Below are 21248 nucleotides of genomic sequence, written 5' to 3'. Positions count from 1 at the left end.
AATATTTTACATTTTCATGGTTTATTTTAATGGGAGCTGACAATGTGAAGTTAAACTGCAAATTTCTAGTCTAAGCGTAGTAGTTAAGATTAGCCTTCTTCTTCGCCTGTACTTCCATGATGGCGTCCATGAAGTCTTCGTGCGTAACCGAATTCGCGGAGCGACGCAGTGCGATCATACCAGCTTCCACACAAACGGCCTTGCACTGGGCGCCGTTGAAGTCATCCGTGGACCGGGACAATTCCTCGAAATTCACATCATTGCTAACGTTCATTTTACGCGAGTGAATCTGCATAATACGGGCACGGGCTTCCTCGTTGGGATGTGGGAACTCGATCTTACGATCCAGACGACCAGAGCGCAGCAGAGCAGGATCCAGAATGTCTACGCGATTGGTGGCCGCAATCACCTTGATATCTGCAGTGGAACTGAAGCCATCGAGCTGATTAAGAAGCTCCAACATAGTTCGCTGGACCTCACGGTCACCGGCCTTCTCCGAATCGAAACGCTTTGTGCCAATGGCGTCCAACTCGTCAATAAAGATAATGGCAGGCGCCTTCTCCTTGGCCAAGGCGAAGGCATCGCGCACCAGCTTGGCACCATCACCGATGAACATTTGCACCAGCTGGGGACCTGCCAGCTTGAGGAAGGTGGACTTTGTCTGAGCGGCGCAGGCACGGGCCAGCAATGTTTTGCCAGTTCCAGGGGGGCCGTACAAAAGGACACCTGTAAATGGCAAGGATTAATCTGGTTGTGTGACATTAGTTCGAGTGAGATACCCACCTTTGGGTGGGTGAATGCCAAGGTTTTTGAACTTCTCCTTGTGCGTCATGGGCAGCACCACTGCCTCGATGAGCTCCTGTATCTGCTTGTCCAAGCCTCCAATGTCGGAGTACTGCTCTGTAGGTCGCTCGTCCACTTCCATGGCCTTTACTCGGGCATCATACTCTGCCGGCAGGGTTTCCAGGATCAAGTAGGAGTCTTTGTTGACTCCGACCAAATCACCTGGTTTCAGTTTATCGGCATCAACCAGGCCGATGACGGGCAGGAAATAAGCCTGTCGAGTGGATGTTTTGATGACGGCGCACTTGCCCTTTCGCTGGTTGTCCAGAACGGTGACGGAGCCGTCGTCCTCCTCCTCCTGTGGATCCACATCCAGCAGCTCTATTACATTGGACACCAGGTAGGGCAGTGTCTTGTTGACCTAATGGGGATGTACTTAACGAATGAGGCTGTTTGGTTGGGTGGCGTTTCATTGTCATCCCTACCTTGATCTTTTCGGTGTTGTCCTTGATCTTCTCATTTTGCGCCTGAATTTCGTGCGTTATGCGTATCACTTCGCTCTTCATGATCTTGATCTCGTTGTCCATTAGGCGAGTCCTGCTCACAATCTCATCGGTGGACATACGCATCACCTCCTCGCCCAGGGACTCCTCACCGTCCTCCCAGATTGACTTGTCCTCCAGAGTCTGAGCCATGTCTAGTATGATTGTTGATTAGCCGTTGCTGAATGTAATTCTTTGTTGAAATGCTATTATTGCCGATCTTTTTTGGGCAAACACTCTGTCGATGACTTGTAAATTTCTTGTTTTTCAGCGGCAAGTAAGCAACACTGAAAAAGTCAGTGTTGACAACTGAGCGCCATCGCCGGCGCTTATCGATAGTGACGGCGATAACACAGCGATAACAATACGGCAGCCTTTACACAGAACGCTCTATTCTGTAAAAGATTTGGCAATTTATATTTTAAAATTGCAAATAGACTTGTTTGCAATGTCTGAAAATAATGGTAAGCGTAGCAAAACAAGCTGTAGTGCTAGCTAGAACTTAAAGTGGCCAAATATCACGAATCTCGTGCCCTTGAAGAGTTCCACAAACTGACAAACGAGTCTTGTTTTTTCCCCCTTGTTTCCAGAAGCGTCAGTCGAAACTAACTGTTTCCGAGGTGGCTTTACCCTGAAGGCTTCTCGCCTGGGCGGTGCTGTCCTGCGCCCGGCAGTCTTGGCCAACAGCAGCGGCTCCAACAATAGTTCCACATCCCCAAGTGAAGGTGAAGACAGCGCCCTGCAAAATAATCCGTTTCTGCGCGAGTCCAAGGACGAGGACGATGACGAGGAGGTGGTGGCCACTGGATCTGCAGCAGCAGAGTCCACTGGCGACAAGGAGGACGACGAAGTGGACGAGCGGCCGGATCCGCTGACCAAGCTGCGAAGCAATGGCATTGAGCGCTCCAGCATGTTTGCAGCAGCCAAGAACAACATGCCAAATGTTCAGTCCAGCGGGTTCGTCTTCGGCCAGAATGTGCATGAACGTGTGGTGGCCCCCAATGCTGAACAGGTCAACGCTGAGCCAGATGCAGATACGGCAGCCAGCTCGGTATCAGCTCAGGAGGCTGCCTCCTCCTCCACCGCTGCTACGTCGTCCTCGGCGTCATTGCTCTTCTCAAGCGTCATTCAGAACGCTGCCCAGACCCCAGAGACCAGCGAGGCCGCTGCCTCCTCATCCATTTGCAGCAGCAGCAGCAACAACAAGGAGTCCGCCGAGGCCAAGAGCCTGACGGATGTGGCCCGGGAGTACGAGGAGAGCCGCGCTCAGAAACGCAAATACGAAGAGGTCGAGACCTTCACCGGCGAGGAGGACGAGATCAACATTATCGACGTAAGCTGCAAGCTATTCGCCTTTCTTAACAGCAACTGGGAGGAGCGTGGTCGCGGCAGTCTGCGCTTAAACGACGCCAAGGACGGAAGGGGCAACTCGCGAGTGGTGTTTCGCACTTCTGGAAATCTGCGCCTGCTGCTCAACACCAAAGTCTGGGCCGCTATGGTGGCGGAGCGGGCCAGCCAAAAGTCCCTACGACTAACGGCCATCGACAACTCTGGCGTTGTCAAGATCTTCCTGGCCATGGGCCGACCAGCGGACATCGCCCAGCTACACAAGGCCCTCAGCGAACGGATTGCCAAGCGCAAGGCCTCACATCCCGAGGAATGTTCCGTAGAAGAAGCGAAAAACGGCGTCGCCTCTGAGGCAGCGGCTAGCTTGCAACCGGAGTCGACGACTCACGACGATGATGATGAGGATGCTGCTCCCGGACCGTCGGGTGCCATTTCAGCAGAGGCGGACAGCTACGGCCCGAGTCCCAAGAAGGTGATTGTCCAGCCTGATAGCAGCGCCGATGTCCCTGTGCCGCCCGTTGAGCAGGGCGATGAGGATGCTGAGGCCGAGGCCAAGGAGTCAACCGATCAGAATTAACCGCCGCTCGCTCTTGTTCTTTTTATACGATTCATACATGGAGAAATACAACACTCACAACAACCACTAATTAATAAAGCGCGCCGTGAATTATTATAAATTAATTATAATAATTTATTAATAATTATTATTATTAAAAATAAAATAAATGAAGTGCTGATTTGTAAACCCGTGAGCAGCGTTGACAAAAGACATTTATCCATTACGCTTTGTGTTTATAATTTTTTGTTAAAAATGAAAACCGAAATTAAGATATCGATATCGATCGTACACGCTCTAATTAAAAGTTTTAATTTAGTCACTATACAAACCCTATGTACTACTTTTCGCTTAGGAAATAATTTTTACAAGTTCAGCGCTTGCACTAGTCCTGGTCATAGCTCCACTGACTTGCATCTGGTGTGGATTCCAGCTGATCATCACTCAGTATTCAGTTATATAGGTAGAAAAAAATAGCGTTACGACGAAAAGTACAATCTAAGTGGAAGTAGCAGCAGCAGTGGATATCGGATATCAACCCATCCATCCTATGCCCACAGCATTGGCTTGGAGCGATTTGCCGATGTGGAGGACGCTGGCTGTTCGGTTCCCTGGCCAGGCCAATCAGGTTATCTATCAAGCAATTTGTGAAACATTCAACTACAAGGTAACACCTAAAGAAATGAGTTGCAACGCCTGGCCTGCACGTTCAAAGAGACTCTATGTACAAAAGGGTAGAAGTCGGCGCCCCTGCAGCGCCCAATCTTAGCTGATGGTGCTGCAGCTGGACACGGTCACGTTGAGAGGATTGTTGGCGCTGCTCACGGCGATGGAGGAGCTGCAAGAAAAGGATCACAAGTTAGAATCTCACTTCAATAACATGTAGTAGATGTAAAACTTACCGATTGTGGCGCATATGACTCTTGACTAGATCGCTATTGACCAACGCCGCCATCAGGCTCAATTCGCCGGCCATAACCGTGGCGCAGACGATCTGTGCAAGCTTCTTTGCGTTGTCTCCTGGCCGCGTGGGATGAGCCCCGCGGACTCCGAGCATTTCCAGGCATGCGCTCTGGCCGGGTAACCCGGTTCCGCCGCCCACAGTTCCCACCTCCAGCGAAGGCATTGTGCAGGTCATGTAAAGATCCTCGCTGTTTTCCGCCCAGCACTCCATGGCAGTAGAGCAGTTGCTCGAGGTGACATTCTGGGCGGGATCCTGCCCCGTGGCCAAAAAAACGGCAGTCACCATATTGGCGGCATGAGCATTGTTGCCACCAATGCTACCGGCCATCGCGCTGCCTCCCATATTCTTCAGCTTGTTACATTCGACCAGTGTCTTGGCATCTGTCCTCAGCACGGAACGCAGTGTTGCTGCCGAAATGGTACACTCGGTGACCACCCGTTTGCCACGTCCCTTAATCCAGTTGATGGCCGCCGGTTTCTTGTCGCAGCAGAAGTTCCCACTCAGCGAGATGATCTGCATGTCGGGAAACTGAAGCTGAATTCGGCGCAGGGCCATCTCAGCGCCCTTGGACACCATGTTCATGCCCATGGCGTCGCCGGTAATGGCCACAAAACGAATATACAGCTGTGGTCCATCCATGGCAATGTGGCAGTCCTTAAGACGGCCAAAGCGCGATGTAGAATCGAATTCAGTTTTCACCACCCGGTAGTTTTCGTCGTTTTCGATCCAAGATTTTGCTTCGGCCGCGCGGGCAACGCTGGGGAATCTTACACACGGAGCACGGGTCATGCCCACGTCCTCAACGACAGATCTCACACCACGAACGGAGAGCGCTTTGCAGCCACGATTCGTGGATGCAACCAAAGCACCCTCGGTGGTGGCCATGGGCACGTAGTAGGTCTCTCCGTCTAACAGCAGGGGTCCTGCGTAGCCGACGGGAATGGGAACGTAGCCGAGAACGTTCTCACAGCAGGCGTTCAGAACTTTGCGGTAGTCAAAGTGTTCATAAGGCAAGACATCCAGTCGACCAACCGGCATCTTGGCACGACCGCTGATGATCATTCGGCGGATTCGCACACCCCTCTCTGGATCATTTAGTACAGATTCGATTCTGTGGAGTGGGCAGTGAGTGCCACCGGCATGGACAATGGATAGAATCTCCTCGTCACTCAAGGACGCTGGTCCACTGCCCTCTTCAGTGGAGTTCAGGATATCAAGGCATTCCTGAATTGGGCGCGGAGGCCTTGTAGGACCCACCAGTCGGTGGCGCAGTGGCAGCAGATCCGTCTGAGTTGAAGCATTGACTGAACTCTGATCTTCAATGGTAAATAATAGTGGGCGGGCTACAGGTGAAATTTCCGTATCCCTTTCCTGTTCAACGTGCTCTTCATCAATTGTGGTTTGTGAAGCCTTGGCGGCGATGGCCACTGTACCTGATTGACGCAACTGATCCGGCAGAGGATCACGATTGTCAAAGCAAATAAATTTAACTACCAATGCGATGAGAACAATTGAGATTACTATGTGATCGGCACTCATGGTCAGCCACCTGGAAGATATTAGAGTTATGTTATGTTTGGCCAATCAATTGGGTACTGAAGACATTCAAACTCACTTGATGATAATGTCGGCGATTTCACCCGATTCCGTGCGATTATTGCTCACATTCAGGCTTAGCGTGGGCGTCAGCGTCTTGTCCACGGCATCGTAGTCGCTGCCGGAGAAAGCCACCCGGCTGTAAATGTGCACCGCCATCAGGCCTGTGGTCATGATCAGTTTGACACGCTGCAGCACGGGATTGGCCTTCTGCTCCTCCTCTGTTAGCGACTTAAGGAGCAGCGAGCCCTTCGCTTTTTCACGCACCACGGACATATCAACGCCAGAGCGGGAGAGATCGAAAATCAGCGACAGGCAGGCGGGATAAAAGGTCATGAAGACCACATAGTTGACCAGCACCGAGAGCACGGCAAACATGCACAGTACTTCCAGGCGCTGTACACCCGACAGTGTGCCCACGCCCACCAGCAGCACCTCCACAATTGTGTCCAGAGAGATGGCTGGTCCCAGGAGCTCCAGTCCCCTTGCAATGTTCTGCGTCACCTCCGCTTGGTTACTGCCCGATAGCGCTAGCTGCGCCAGGCGGCCAGAGTTGGACAGGTCGATGACCAGCAACAGGAAGAACAGGGCGTCCCTGAAAGTTGGTTGAAAGTGTGTTCAATTGTACATTTAATTAGCACATTTAGCTTACATTATAATAACTACTGATTTTACGTCAGGGATTTAAAAGCTAATGACCAATATTTTGAATTTTTACTCACTTCAGTTCGGAGATGTCGCTGCCCAGGAACTTGATGATGGCCGTCGTGAAGATGAAGCTGGAGAAGACCGTGAAGAGGCCGGCGATGCCTGAAAGAGACGACGAGATAAGTGGGAGTCACATTACTGGACGGAGGTCGAATCGTTTAGAGCGCACATGAGAAATGCTGGCTGTCACACCTCAAAAATCTTGGCCAAACATTCCAGTCTTGTGTGGTTTGCGTTTTTCCCAGCTTTTTTTTTGGTGAGGGGGGGGGGGGGGGGGGTCATCAAAATAGATTGGGGAGGGGACAAACAATGCCGATGGTGTTCTAACCACTTTGGTCAACACACGTGCCCCCCAAAACGAATCGGGGGCCCACCGAGTGATGTAATTCCCACAGTACTCACCCAGCACATATTTGGATCCCAGGCGGTGGAGGCTGCAGAACTGATAGTAGCAGTACAGTACGGCCGTGCAGCGGACGATGGTCATCAGGATTACGTCGGCTGCATTGTATTCGGCCTCCAGACCATCACAGGATTGGCTCCATCCGTGACAGGGCCTGTGCCGGCTGGAAGTGGCCGAGCCACCCATAGACGGTGGTGGTATTGCTCCACTTGCTCCAGATCCGGATCCTCCGGCGGCGGCAGCTGAGGCGGTGGCTGTGCCCAATCCGCTGCTCGCATCCAGGGTGTTGTTCTTGTCTACCGTGAGCATGCAGGCCGTAATGGTCAGCAGGGCCACGATGACCTCCCAGGGATGCGAGGCGCAGAACTCGCCGTGGGCGCGAAACAAACGTCCTATCATGGCTGCGGCACGTCCGAATCCCGTCCAGATCTGGCCAATCTTGGCTGGCTGTGGAATGGAAAAAAAAAACTGTCAGTTAACACACTTCTCACTGGGTTTTCTCAATTACCGAGAGAGCGGTCACCCTTTTATGTAGTTTATCTCATTTTTTTTCTTTTAATTTTAATTGTTCGGCCCAAGGACATTTGAGGCGAGGATGCGGGCCAGGCCAGTCAACTTTTGTGCGCCACATAATCAAGGCAGCAATGGGGAAAAGGGCAGTAGGCAGTAGAAGCAGGAGTGCGAGTTAACTATATCAACAGGGGAAAAACATATCGATTTAACTGTTGACACATTACATTCACAGGCCCGCAGGCTCAGGCGATAAAGACGACCCCTTGGCGAAAAGGAAACGGCGAAACACGTTATTACACTAAGCGGATTTGAACGGGCTGCGTGTCCTTGAGCTTTGGCACGCCTCAGTTCCTCTATACCTCCCCAGCTTCCTCTATACCTCCCCAGCTTCCTCCATTCCCAGGCGATGCAAATCCATGATTGATAGTTTAAGCCGGTCCAAGTTCCGCATGCCGGCAGAGTTCGCGACCGGCTTAATTAAGCCATTGGGCAATCTGGCCGGACGATCGCTCGCCCACCACGTGCGCGGCATAAAAAATGGCCAGCTCCAACCTGATGCTACTATTTTATACAACCACTGCGACTGCTACTGCCCTCCAGTTAGACAACGCGCCATAAATATTCAAAGAGTCCCGCCCAAATGCTGCGCCGGCGCACAGTCTCTTTTTCGGAGCGAGCGCGACTATCTGGCGTCCATAAACAATGTTTTCCATTTTGTTGTAAAAAGAGAAAGACTGCGATAAAATAAACAAATAAATATGCTAAATAAATCAAATGCCACTTTGGCACGCCAGAGGCGACGTTGGATTCCCGGGGATTTACGAGTGCGCGAGTACCAGCACCAAAGTGGCTGAGCATTGTGTAATCTGAAGCCTTGGAGGCCATAAACCATCACCAGCACTCAGGGAACAAGCATCCTTTTAAATCTTTATGGGATGCACCATACACTGGCAGGAATTTGCCATACAAAAGGGATTAGGGAGCTAAAAGGGAAAACATTGTGGAGATAGAATAAGATTTACAAAGGTCTTGATAGAGATGATAGCTACAAAACAACTTTTTTATTAGATTGTATAAATATGCAGTGTTCTATTTCTTTATCTTTCTCTACTTCGAACCTCTATTATAAATTGACTAAAGATTTCTTCAAAAAATGCATCAGCATCTACCGAAAAAAATTCCACTCTGAAGTTTTCGTTGCAACTCGGAGGCGAACTGAAAGATCAGAGTAATGATTTTTATTGACTCAAAAGTTGCACGTCAAGGGGCCATTTGAGCGAGTAAAGCCTCCAAATGCGATCGTTTAAAGTGCGAAGCATAAACAATTCCTCCATAAACAAAATAGAACAACAAATTTGATGTTTCGTTCCTTTACTCACTGAATGAAAGACCCGCAAATGCCCGGCAATTGTTGGGTTATTTTTGGTAGGTGTTTTATGGCGAAAATCGGAGCAGGGGTTTCCCGGTGGCCAAAGGCCAGGGCTGAGATTGGGTGCGGATCCAGATCATGTTCGAGTACATGTGCACATGTCAGAAATCGAGTGTAAATCCATCATATGTTTGCCTCAGCGAAATTCACAAGGGCATTTTAAGTAAGCGCCAATTCCGTGGAAGGGATATAAGCGCCTCGAAAAATAATTGAAATATTCAAGTGTGAAATTTTCGAATGTGGTTTTCTTGACTTTTTTTTCGTGGCGCACAAACAAATTTAAAGTGAATTGGCATGGGGAAAAACTCAACTGAACAGTGTCGAATTCATTCTTACAGAATTACAAAATTTTATTCATACTTATAGAAGAGATATTCAAGTTGAATATTTTGACCTGACTAGCAATTTCCGAAGAGATCTTCCTGTTTTTCTCGTCTAATTTTCTTCAATTTCCTGCTTTGGACCCACTCATTGAAAACAATTGAACTGATGAAGTCAAAATGCATTTCGCAACAGAAACAAAGTCACTCAAAAGATGTTGACTATTCGCCATCAAAGGTCCATCAAATGGGTGTGAAAAACACGACAGGAACCGAATGGAGTGGCACTGCGCCTCTGATCTTCCAGAGAAATCTTTTTTCGGGAGCGGGTGTGACGTAAATGCAGAGTTGGAATTGCCAAAGCACAATCGAGAAATTAGACATATTTTTCATTTTCATTCAAATGTTTATTCTCGCTCGCTGTTTTACAACAGAAGTGGCGGGGAACAACAATTAACGAGGGCGCCGCTAATATCTGTTGAATGGCGAAATGTTTAAATTTAGCCCCCAGAAAGCCAGAGCAACCGAAATTCGGAGAAATAGAAGAAAACCGTATTCTTTTCCCTCGTTTTTGGGGGCATGGGGCATGTGGCAAGGACGGGGGCGGCAGACCTTTTCATTTGGCAACAAACGCCACGGCGCGAGTGTGTGCGTAAAAGTATCTGTGTGCCTTGTGCATTGTTTTGCATACTTTTTTCGTTTACATTTGAAAGCACTCGCCGAACGGATGTTGCGGCCGACCTCAACCTTATGGCCATAGAAAACAATCGTGGATGATGGGACTTCGGCTGGGGCATAACTACCAAAATAAATAAATGTATTCCAAAGCGAGAAAATTTCTAAGTAAAACTGAGTAACCGATAAGAAAATACAAATAGTAAGGCAACCGAAATAACAAAAGTTTTGTCCAAGCAAATCGCCACTAAAACATTTGTTATGCAAGTAAGTATCCAAAAATAAATACATGACTTTATTTTTTGTAGCTGGATTTAATCTAATTTAAACAAAGTTTTTTACCTTCGCTGATATTTGTATAAGATAAATATATGTAGAGTACACATTTTTCACTTATTTTTTCTAAGAAAAACAGCATTATACATGTATACCTTTTTATTTTCTTCCACAAACATTACTACCAATACGATTTAGCATAAGTAATAAAAGTTCTGAAACTTTCGAGGGCAGAATTTCTTATAGATAGCTATGGAAAGAGGCTTAAGTCTCGGAAGAAATTCTTTGAAAGGAAACGGGGGTAAGCCCCAAGTGCTTGGGGACCTAATAAAACCGAAATTCTGCGAAAATATCGAGCGACGCGTGCAGCATTTGCATTTCCCCAAATTGAACTGCCGGCAGTCACTTCGCCAATCCCAATTAATATGCCCAATGGGTGATGGGTAATGGGTGTGGGTCGTCCAATTGCCGGGCTACCCAGAAATCAGAAAAGGGGAGATCACGATGCGTCATTATTTGCCTGGGTGCCACTCTTCTTTTTTTTTTTTTTTTTTGGTGGAGAGGCTGAATGGGTTTCCAGGAAAAATCTTTGGCATAAAGCGTGTTTTCTTATGGCTGCGGAAATTTTCCATATAATTTGGCATTGTTTTTGCACAAACTTTTTGGTCATTAACACACCAGAATTTAGCACAAAGATGCTAAAAGATAAAAGCCCTGACTCACTTAATTCTATCAAAAGATCAAGACTTTCCCCTTAAGTAGTCAAAGAACTTAAAAATTAAGAAGAAAGTATTAAAAGTGTGCCTGTTCTAGAAAACATATTTTTTTCTGGTAAAATTTTTTAAATATTTGTATATATTTGCGCTGGTCAATTTGATTTCCTTCCATTTATTTTCGACTACTGCACCCCATGCAAATTATTGCAATTAACGCCTCTGATTTATGGCTGTTTGTGATTATTTGGCGGTTTCGATTTGATCGACATGAGTAAAAGTTTGGACTTTGATTTAAACAAATCCAAATTCGAGAATTCTGTGTGTATACCTGCGCCAAAAGTCCAGTACTTTCTCATAGCATTCAGTCGCAATTGTTTACGTGCTATTCCGCCCGATTGAAAAATTCGACAACAAATTGGTACAGTTTGTTTATTATTTGGGCTAAAACAATCAGGCGTATAAAATCTGCTCTTAGACCAAGAAAATTTGGCAAACTGGCCACCTGCATGGCAAATAAAGTTGCAAGTGAAGCCATGTTATAATAAATGTGATAACGATTGGGAAAACGTGGCAGGTTCCAGGTTCCATCCTCCCTAACTTTCCCGGTGCGGAAAAGTGGAGGGACAAACGGCGTGGCCATGCATTAATTTATCCAATTAATATTTAGGAGCTTAAACACCATTTTATGGATTAAGTTATTTGCTTTCACTTATATAAGAGCATTGTGTGCCATGAAAATATTTATTTTTCACGGCCAAACGAGGAGTAGAATATTTTTCATATTTATGGCTTTTTTTGAAGAACGTTTTATGGCATTTTTATTAAATGTCTGACACTGGGCCATAAATAAGTAAATTAACCATCTAGTTAGCTAGAATGCATTTGGTTTTTAATAATTTATGCAATGTCAAGAAGTCGAATTCTGCATTTTTTTAAATCATTTTTTTATGAGATTACTAAAAGTATTGGTATTGCTCAAATGATAATTTACGATTTTTATATTTAAGTATCTAGAAAGACTGCTATGCGGCACTTTCTTGCTAGTTCGCACTGTAAAGATACAAGAACTGATTGCCTCAGGAACCGGATGGATGTATCTTTTCTGCGTAGCCGTCGTGTCTGGAGATCTTCAATCTTGCAACTAGTTTTCCGCCTCCTTTCTACACAAATCTAGTTGGCTACAATGCAATAAAGATGTGTGAGTCATGTGGCCACTTGTTCTACTTCATTTTTGATCGGACTTGATAGCCCAGTGGCTAAAGGTAGCTGGCGAAGATTGTGACTCATCCGGCAGGGCTAAAACCATTTGCTTTTAGTGCAAGTGCCGTGGGATTGGGGGCAACTCATTACCACCGTTTGCCAGTTGATGTTGTAAGATTGATAAGGCACAAATAGATCACAAACTGGTGCACACGAAAAGGGTTTAAACGGGATTGATGGGCCAGTGCTGCGGAAAGTGACACCATTCGCGTCGATAAGATAGGAACAAAAAACAAGGTCAAAGCCAGAATATTAACATAGATATTTACTATGCAGATCGCACTTTGATATTGACGTTGTTAATTCAGACACTTTATTCGCTGTCAATGGCGAAATTCTTATCAGCCATTGGCAATCGATGGCTTGGCCAACACCCAGATATTCGCTAAAAGCCAAATCGAGTCTGAAAAGCAATCAGAAGCATGTGGCACGCAGATTAATGCAGACATCAGATGATAAGAAGGCGAAAACAATCTAAAACACTTTTTAAAGCATTTTTTCTTTGCTCGCCAGCAGTTTTTGTGTAATTTACAAGTTGCCAAACAAAAAGTAAAAGTTGTCGCGTGAGGCACAAATAAATAAATTAATAAAACGACAAACTCAAACGGCGATGAGAAGAAAAAACAGTTTTACTTTCTACCAAAAATGCGAATGCTGCTAATTTGTATGCATGTGAGGCCAAAAAAAAAAAAATTAGGAAGTCTTAAAAAACAGTTGTGTTTTTTTCGAGCGAAACAATGGTAAAGTTAAACAAAGTAAAACCCACAGACTTTGCACATCAAAAGATTTCTTTTTAGCCTGTTCTCCGGCAAAGGGAAAACTTTTACAAGCTGTTGGATTTCGAATTGGAAAAAAAACAGTACTTAAATAAAAGTTAAAAACATTTAAAATTAATTTGGCCTCTCTCCTTCCCATGTTACAACGCTGCGACTGAGACTGACATGTGTCAATAGATTATGTTAATCAGGTGCTCCAGCATCGCGATATCATCGCCATCACCATCAGCATCTCATCCTCTTTGCCAGCGCTTGACATTGACCCACTTAACGGTTGGTCCATCGATTCGCGTTGACCACAACGCCGTTAACCATCCCAAAAAGCTACAAAAAACCAAAAACCGAACCAAAAACGCTGCGAGGGAAAAACCGGAACCGTTCGCAATGAAATAGAAAGTTTTGTTTTGTATTTTTTTTCTTTTTTCAGCCGTCATGGGTTTAAAATGCGTAGAAACCGAAGGCTTTTTTTGGGGGTTGACTTCGCAAACTTTAGAAATTTCAATAAAAAGTTTGATAGAATTCGGTTGAGAAACTATGCGTGAAATTTCAGAAATTTGCTCTGAATTGGAAGGATGTGATTTGTTTACATATCCGAATATCTCCTTTTTTACCGCCTTTACATAATAATAATGCTATCTGCTGAGATAATGTATCTTATCAGTTCACGATACAAAAAAGATTATGTTATTTACACAAATAGATCTTTATTTTGTAACTATTTACATACAAAGAAAAACAAGGCCCGCAGATGTAAAGTAAACGACCTTATCGAGGGAATTTAAAATAGTTAATGACTACAAAAATGACTTTAATGGAACTAAGTCAGCTCTTGATCGCTTCAGTTTCCCATTGTATTTTAATTGAGGCTATTCAACCGCTTAATTGTTAACATCCCTGGTTAGTCGTCCTTAACACGAAGTTACTCAATACTATTAATACTATTAACTTCCCAGCCCTGAATACGAATATTTTTTCCTGGGAATACACTTTGATGTTGTCAGGGATTGAATGGGAACTCATTTCGTATTCATTTAATGCAAATACTTTCGAAGAATTCAAGACCATCACATTTGAAATACATAGTAATGCATCTGCGTGCCAGCTTCTTTCGGCTGGGCTAATCGACATTTTCGGTGTCGGCACGTGCAGGCAACAACTTGGCATTACATTTGACGTTAAATCGGTTGCATATAATATTAATATTATTAAGTATTTTAGTGCTTTCAGTGGCCAGCTAATTGGTGAAGCCCGCAAGCGTCGTAGTCGCGATCCGGTTAATTGCCCATTAACATGACTGCTGCGCCTGCGATCGCGACTCGACGATAACAAATTAAGCAATCCAAGCTATTATTAAATAAACCATAATTGAAATGCGCCGCCATAGGCGATGTTTTTGGCCAAGGTTTTGTTTGTTTTATTTGCCAATGCGGCGCATCCCCAGTTTCAGTTGTCTGAGACGCGGCGATTCGCAATCACGCTAAGTAAAGCTGCCTTCATGCTCGGTTTGTCATTTGGCCAAAACCAAAACAAACAAAAAACGTAAGAAAAAAAAGGCTAAAACAAACTCGTATGAAAACACGGCAATTCTAATCACAGCAACACCCACATCATTATGTCTCGGATGCACACACATCATCATTAGCATTAGGCCCAATCTGAATCGGAATCTGAATGGGAATGGGAATGGGTACCTCATCATGGTTGTTGGCGCCTGTCATCTGCAACATAAGCGCTCGTAAAGTGGGCAACTTTGGTTGGCTGCCTCTGATTTCTGGCAGCTTGTTGCAAATTTGAATTTTAATTCGGCCTTCGGCGAAGGGAGAAGACATTTTTATCGCCGCTCCGCCGGTTCTCTGATGTTTGCCGGATGCAATTTCAATTTCCAATCACAGTCATATTACACGGCTTCATGGATTACATGCTGAGATAGGGGCAAACACGAAAAAAGAAGTGGGTGGGCGGGAGTTCTTCACCGCCCACTCATTTCCCCTTCATTTCCCGCCTCCCGATGCCTTTTTCTGGCTTAAACAGAAATTGATTTGAGTTGGTTTGCCGCTCATAGTGTGTGTGTGTGTGATTTTTCGCCATGCGGGCAGTTTGAAGAGTTCCGACCTTATCAAGCACACTCTACTATCAGTCCTCGATTACCCAAATCAGCATTTTCTCCCAAAGAAACCAATTCGATTAATGCGAAAGCATTTGCAATCAAAAGTTTCCCAAAGTGATTCATTTCTTTGAATTAAAATCGTTTCCACTGAACTGACATTGATGATGAGATAAATAGTAAATAGATCGCTAAGTGCAAATCATCGTGTCAGGGAAAGTGTGAGATTTTTAGGTTTGAGAAATGAATTGTAAGGCCAACGGAAACCTTAATGTGTAATAATTTATTGGTACGTGATGATTGCGATAGAAAATAAGCAGAAAATATCCTCGATTTGGAAAACAAAATAGCATTCCAATAAACTGCCAGAATTATATTCATTCATTAATATTTTCGGTTGCACTACGTCAAGCGAATATTTATTATATATTTTGGGTATATAAAAGTGTAATTTACAAAAAAAAAGATTGTTATTGATTCTCTTACTTAAATTAAGTAAAAGAGATAAGACGACAACCAATGGGGGAATTAATCCAAAGCATCGACTTAAGGAAGGCAAATGAATTCGAAGCATACATTCCCATCTTGTTTGATTTAGCTAAGCACACATCATTAATTTATAAGTCCTGTCTTGCAGCCGATAATCCATTTATAATCTGATTAATAGCCACCCCACTTACACTAGCATCCATGTTTGTTTTTACAACCTTATCTGCGAAATATCCGACATCAGCAAAGCAAAACCCACCTCTCCCTCCTCTCTCCACACATCAATATATCCGGCAAAATGCGGCGCATTATGGGAATTAATTAAATCCGAGGCACACGTAAAGAATGTTATAAATTGCACAAATATTTTCGTCGTCGGTAAGAAGACCTCGCCTGGCCAACAATAATGACCTGACTTTGAAGTTTGATTATATACAAAGTGTGAGGGTCGTCGAATGTCTTTCCAAGCTAACAACAAATCAACAAACAAATGCCGAGTGTAGATTCAACACGTTGCGGTTGCGTTTGTGCAATATTTGGCAGACCTTTTGGTAAAAGGCCGTTCGCTCCAAGATTGCCTGGTGGGTAGCCTGGTAGTAGTTTCCTCGGTTCCTCACAGCCGAGAGTTTGGCAAACAAAAGACGATCGGAGAATATGTCGCTTCGGTTAATGTAATTATGGGCGTTTTATTGGATGGACTCTGGGGGAGATTGCATCCAAGTGCCACAGCCCGGCTTCTGCATTGCTCAAATATTTGGCCCGCTTGCAACGACGTTGCTCAAAGTTTGTTTGACCGGCGTAAATAAACAATGTGCCTCTAGTCATGGGTGGCGACAATAAAAATCACGACACACAAGCCAACAGCCACAGAAACAACAAACTGCTAAAGCTGCTAGTGCAACACGGCAAGAAATTAAGGTGAGCTAAAAACATTGGATAGAAAACCATAAGGAAATCCATAAGTATTCAATTCATTGAACCACTTGTAGTACTCCAACTGCTTTAGCTCTTATCAAATTGGTATGGCTAAGCTAGTAGTTCTTATCACAATGCAAGCATCTTTTATAGCCACTGTATTTGAAGCTTCACAAATATTATAGCAAAAGGATTTAAACCAAATTTATAACCGACTAAACCCCAGATACTGTAGACATCAATGATAGATAGATAGGTAGATAGATAGATAGATAGAAATATAGATAGATAGATAGCTAGATAGATATATAGATAGATAGACAGATAGATAGATTTGTTACCTTTTAGATAGCCGTATTATTACAATAGTATTGTCTTTGGTCAGTTTGGCTATCTCTTAACTAGTTATGCATGCACCTACTACATTTTGTGCGCAGTGCATTGGCAACATAAGCTTGATGCAAACAGCATGTGACATAGACAACTTGGCAGCGCGAGCTGCAGTTGCATCCGCCCCGAACTTGGTCGGCTGGTATAACTTGGTTATGCCACAAAGCCAATAATACGTAAAGGCAACGCATTTTTCTTGCGTTACGCTTTGTTTCCAATGGATCCGATCGGATTGGCTGATGTTGGTAGTGGTTGCGTCGTCTGGCACCCGTTGCCATTAAAAGTCATCAGCATTCAAGGCGGTCAACTACGATTTCGGAGTGCCAATTGCTTGGGGTTCGGCGAGTTTTACGTGCCGAACGAAACGGGTTGCGGTGGGAAGCCAAAGACTCAACTTCAATTGGATGCAGGTGGGGAAGAGAAGAAGCTGGCCAAAATCGCAGTGGCAGTTGCAACGGTTTACTGGCTGCCACTTCTGAACCCTGAACATGAAAATGTTGACTGGTTTTTCTTCTTCGGCGACCTCATTTTACAACAACAGCACAGAAGTCCAGAGATAAAATGAAAAGTTGTGGCCCCTGTCAGTTTTGATCGAAGAGTTATGCAAAAACCCAGCATGGCTTCATCTTGACTTGTCTTTACTTTTTTACTTAATAACCATAAACTTGAGCTGAGTTTCGTTATGATGCAATCTCTCTAATTAATGGGTATTTAAGTGCCTGGAGATAGATCTCTTTAAGATTGTCGCAAGCCAATTAGAAGTAGGAAATCGATTTGTTTCAGTTGTTTTTTTTTTTGGCAAACCAAAATTTAATTGACTAGTCGGCCCAAACGCATGCTGGTGCCTCAGTTTCCATTAGCTGCGGTTGCTGCAACATCTTCGCCTTGTTTGCTTCTTTTTCGGGCTCTAATGCGGCCTAATAAACATAAACTTTGATATGTTTATGCCAGAAGTGCGTGCTGGCTTCGTGAGATGCTGGTTTGTTTGTATTTGCATGCGGTCGGTCGGCTTTTGTTTGCATTTGCGTTTTGTGCTTGAGCCGGAGATATTTGCATTTCAAAGTGAGTCCACAGCCGAGTCTGTGTGTTTTTGGGGGGACGCCTTGGGGTACGGACTAATTCGAGCCGATTGAACATCGATTTTATAGCCCCATTTTTTCGTTACGACCATCCGCAACAAAGGGTTCGCATCTGGCCTTCGTTGAAAGTTTGCCTAAGGCAGCGGAAATGTGTAGCCATCAATGCAATGTGTGTATGGCGATGGCTTGGCTTTGCAATACCCCTTGAAGGTGATCGGAAAAGAGGCAACGACGAATTCCAAAGTCATGCTCTCAATACTAGAAATTAATGGGGGTGCAGAGATATGAAATACCTCGAATGCCCGCAGACTACACTCTGTAAAAATAAAGTATCTTATAGATACAAAAATTTATTTTTTGAAATTCCTTTTCCTATATGTTATGTTTTTTGGTAATTTACTTTAGTTCTTGGCTTAAAACCCTAATATTATATGAATTATTTCCCTATAAAAGCATTAGAAAACCGTTTGTGCGGGTTTACTCATCGCTCGGCGATTTACGATCGCAATTTGCCATAAATAACAACAATTATGCTTGCCATGATGACGATGATGATGAAATTGCAGGCTGAAAATCGCGCACGCGTTTTGCATGCGACTTGGCGCGCGTTTTAGCTAATCGCGCAATCTTTGGACTGGCGGACAGACTCACGTACGCAGGCCGTGGCACATGACCAATTTCTGTTGCCAACACGAAGAGCAGGAGGTGCAGATAGGCCAACCCAGGCGGCGGAAAAGAGATGCCGCACATACAGGCGCGCCGAGCGAACTGCGCATGCGTGCGGTTTAAAACGCGTGCAAGTCGCGCGCTTTTGCAGGTGGCGGAGAAAGTTAGCAGCACTGAAACCACTTTTTTTTCGGTCCGTCGCTGCCTGACTATTGTTGCTGCGGCTGCCCAAACTACATCGGTTTACATATATATATACACATACTTCTGGTAAAAATAAAAGCAAAGAAATGAAACGAGAGAGTAAAATGCCAGTTCATAAAGCCGAAAAAGAAGCGCGGCCAGCGTTAAATGAAAATAAATTTGTTTAAAAAACCAAATCAAAGTTGGGCAAAGCCAAAGTCGCACGGCGGTGAGAGCAAGAGTTATGAAATCGCAGCCAATGGAATCCCAAATCGAATTGGTATCAATGAATGTACAGTGTGGGTCATGAAATTAGGAGCAATAGTTGCATTAATGGTATACAAAAAAACTAATCGCTAGATTCTGTTCCGAAATTGTGGAAATATATATACTTTATTATATTTATTTCATTATAGTAGTAAAAAACAAAACATACAAGATTGTATTAAGTCATTAAATAGATCTTCTTTGTGTTTCTCTTGAAAAATTCGTGAATGATCATCTATCTATTTAAATATTGACATTGACGAGCAGACTGCAGTTGCTATAATTTCCATCTCGGCTGTCTGCGCAAGAGCTTGGCACAAAAATCGAATATGAACATGCGAGAAACCAAGCCGAGCCCAACTCTTTCGCAACTCGGGGCAACTGGATTGGCCTGTAATTGAATAATATTACTACTCGGCAGCAGCAGCAACAAAAACTGAGCAACAAAATACAGAAAAAAAAATGTAAAAAAACAAGGAAGCGGCAATGCACTTGACAAAGCTGCTTCACTTGTTGCAGCAGTTTTATGGTTTATGTTTTTCTACATCTTTTTCTTTGGATTTTGTTTTGTTTTTGTGGCCACTGCATCGGCGGCGACTGTGTGGCATTTTTCACTTTTGCTTTTAATAGCCAGATGCTGTTGCTGTCTGTCGTCTGAGATGGAGATGAAGATGAAGTCGTCATCCGACGGCGTTTTTTTCGGAATTTATTTTGGATTTTTGAAATTGCCGCTCTTCACATAACCGTAATACGCCTTCAGCCGGTTTTCATATATACCATACATATCTATACGTATATCTATATATATATATATATATATATATATAGTTGTGTATCGTTTCTGTCGCTGCCAGATGTCGCCCATTTCGATTTTGGTAAATTGGTAAAGTGGGGAACAGGCCAAGGAAATCAACTGCCATCGAGAAAGTAGTAGTACTTTCTTTCTACCAAAAACGCACAGTGGCGTCAGGAAATGAAAAGAAATTTTGACAGCGCAGCAGGATGTTACAGTAAACTCCTGCTGATATGGTTCAAGTGTTTTTGTTTTACTAGGAAGGACGCACAAAATAGGTGACATCTGTGCAATATTACTTAAAAAGGAGGCAATTTAAATACTAGAAAATGCAGTACGATTCTGTTGTTATATTTCTTTTCATTACAAAACAATACAAATGTTGAATCTTCTAATTGAATAGTTTTTTGAGTTCCGAATTCTCTATCAGCTCGAAAGTAATCTAATTATCGTTTCTTCACCCAACGCTCCTGTGCTCAAGTGGCTTTTGCTTTTCAAAGAGAAAGTTGTCCAACATGTGTTCCCACTGCAGGCCAAGAACTTTTAATAGACGGCGGCGACGTGGTGCCCACTGAGTGATAAGATTGGGGAGCCCCAATTGCATAACTGTCTACTAACCAAATAGTGGGATACAATGTACAACCAATTATGCAGCTCTTGATGGAACGCGATCGTATCCAATGGGAACCGCTGGCCAATCAGTAGGGCCATGCCGCTTGGAATTTCGAAACCAAAAAGGGGCAGAGTAGTGACCTCCAAAAAGTCGAAAATAGAACCCAGAACTAACCTTGCTTTTCGACGAGGAATCGACCGGTTGCTTGGAGATCGGTGACAAATGGTTGACACGCGTCTTAATCCACAAAAGAAATGCTAATGAGGATCTCTGTTGGCGGAGTGCGGTTTCCAGTTGGAGCGGTCGTTGTGTTCGCTAACTAGTTCTTCTCAGTTTGTCAACTTTCTGCGAACAAATCCACATAGTTTCTTGCACGACGCGTTGTTTGGCTTACATTTATATAACCACTAATTGCGGCACTTTCGTTCGCGAATTTCGTTTGCTACTTTAATTCGCTAAAAAATTGTTAAATGAGCAAAACACACCACAGCTCTACTTTTTTTAGTTAGTTATTTTTGCTGCAGGGCGCACACTCGAGTTGTTGTATTTGGTTTTGTTGGCAGTGCTGCTGTGGCCCGGTTAAATATCGATATTCTCGCGGATCGGGCTAACTGGCTAGTTGGCTGCGCGACGACTTTCTGCCAAGGGGAATCCTGGCGTGCGGAATTATAAACTGTTTCGCTGCGAGCTCCAAAACGAATTGAAACGCTCTTTCTTCCGCGTACACAACTTCACGAATAAACAGCTGTTTGTTAGTGTGACCAGATGGCAGACGCAAGACCCAGCCCCGCAGCTATAGATAAGTGTTTGCTGTTCTTATCGAATGAGTTATCGAGTAGTTTCTACGCACTGAAATAAATTCATAGAAAATGTTTTCAAAGTGAT

General features: G+C 44.3%; 3 protein-coding genes across 4 annotated transcripts; 1 reads left to right on the top strand and 2 right to left on the bottom strand.

Moving 5' to 3' along the window:
- Positions 1-2: 2 nt before the first annotated feature.
- Positions 3-1611, bottom strand: LOC6607619 (26S proteasome regulatory subunit 6A-B). The gene is made up of 3 exons (XM_002032351.2): positions 1269-1611; positions 784-1204; positions 3-726 (listed from the first exon to the last, which is right to left on the bottom strand). Exons 1-3 carry the CDS (start codon positions 1476-1478, stop codon positions 71-73), a joined length of 1287 nt encoding a protein of 428 aa, XP_002032387.1. The 5' UTR covers positions 1479-1611; the 3' UTR covers positions 3-70.
- Positions 1612-1677: 66 nt separating this feature from the next.
- On the top strand, positions 1678-3454 carry LOC6607618 (ran-binding protein 3). 2 transcript variants are annotated; one of them, XM_032721115.1, is made up of 2 exons: positions 1678-1789; positions 1919-3454. In XM_032721115.1, exons 1-2 carry the CDS (start codon positions 1774-1776, stop codon positions 3247-3249), a joined length of 1347 nt encoding a protein of 448 aa, XP_032577006.1. In that variant the 5' UTR covers positions 1678-1773; the 3' UTR covers positions 3250-3454. The 2 variants fall into 2 exon arrangements, with proteins under 2 accessions (XP_032577006.1, XP_002032386.1); XM_002032350.2 differs by having other exon boundaries at positions 1916-3454.
- LOC6607617 (3-hydroxy-3-methylglutaryl-coenzyme A reductase) lies at positions 3452-21105 on the bottom strand. The gene is made up of 6 exons (XM_032721114.1): positions 20538-21105; positions 6899-7346; positions 6511-6598; positions 5808-6383; positions 4131-5741; positions 3452-4066 (listed from the first exon to the last, which is right to left on the bottom strand). The coding sequence occupies exons 2-6, from the start codon at positions 7296-7298 to the stop codon at positions 3994-3996; spliced, it is 2748 nt and encodes a 915-aa protein (XP_032577005.1). The 5' UTR covers positions 7299-7346; positions 20538-21105; the 3' UTR covers positions 3452-3993.
- Between the last annotated feature and the right edge of the window lie 143 nt (positions 21106-21248).

The sequence above is a fragment of the Drosophila sechellia genome, chromosome 3R (genome assembly GCF_004382195.2).
Source record: "Drosophila sechellia strain sech25 chromosome 3R, ASM438219v1, whole genome shotgun sequence".
Taxonomy (NCBI): domain Eukaryota; kingdom Metazoa; phylum Arthropoda; class Insecta; order Diptera; family Drosophilidae; genus Drosophila; species Drosophila sechellia.
Note: the sequence above shows the minus strand (reverse complement) of the source record. Positions and strands in the feature narration are given on the sequence as shown.

Coding starts and splice junctions, on each gene's coding strand:
- LOC6607619 (XM_002032351.2), bottom strand. CDS start 1,478: ATGGCTCAGACTCTGGAGGACAAGTCAATCTGGGAGGACGGTGAGGAG. Junction 1,205..1,268: donor ACAACACCGAAAAGATCAAG/GTAGGGATGACA, acceptor CATCCCCATTAG/GTCAACAAGACACTGCCCTA. Junction 727..783: donor TGGCATTCACCCACCCAAAG/GTGGGTATCTCA, acceptor TGCCATTTACAG/GTGTCCTTTTGTACGGCCCC.
- LOC6607617 (XM_032721114.1), bottom strand. CDS start 7,298: ATGATAGGACGTTTGTTTCGCGCCCACGGCGAGTTCTGCGCCTCGCAT. Junction 6,599..6,898: donor GGGATCCAAATATGTGCTGG/GTGAGTACTGTG, acceptor CGTCTCTTTCAG/GCATCGCCGGCCTCTTCACG. Junction 4,067..4,130: donor AGTCATATGCGCCACAATCG/GTAAGTTTTACA, acceptor CTTTTCTTGCAG/CTCCTCCATCGCCGTGAGCA.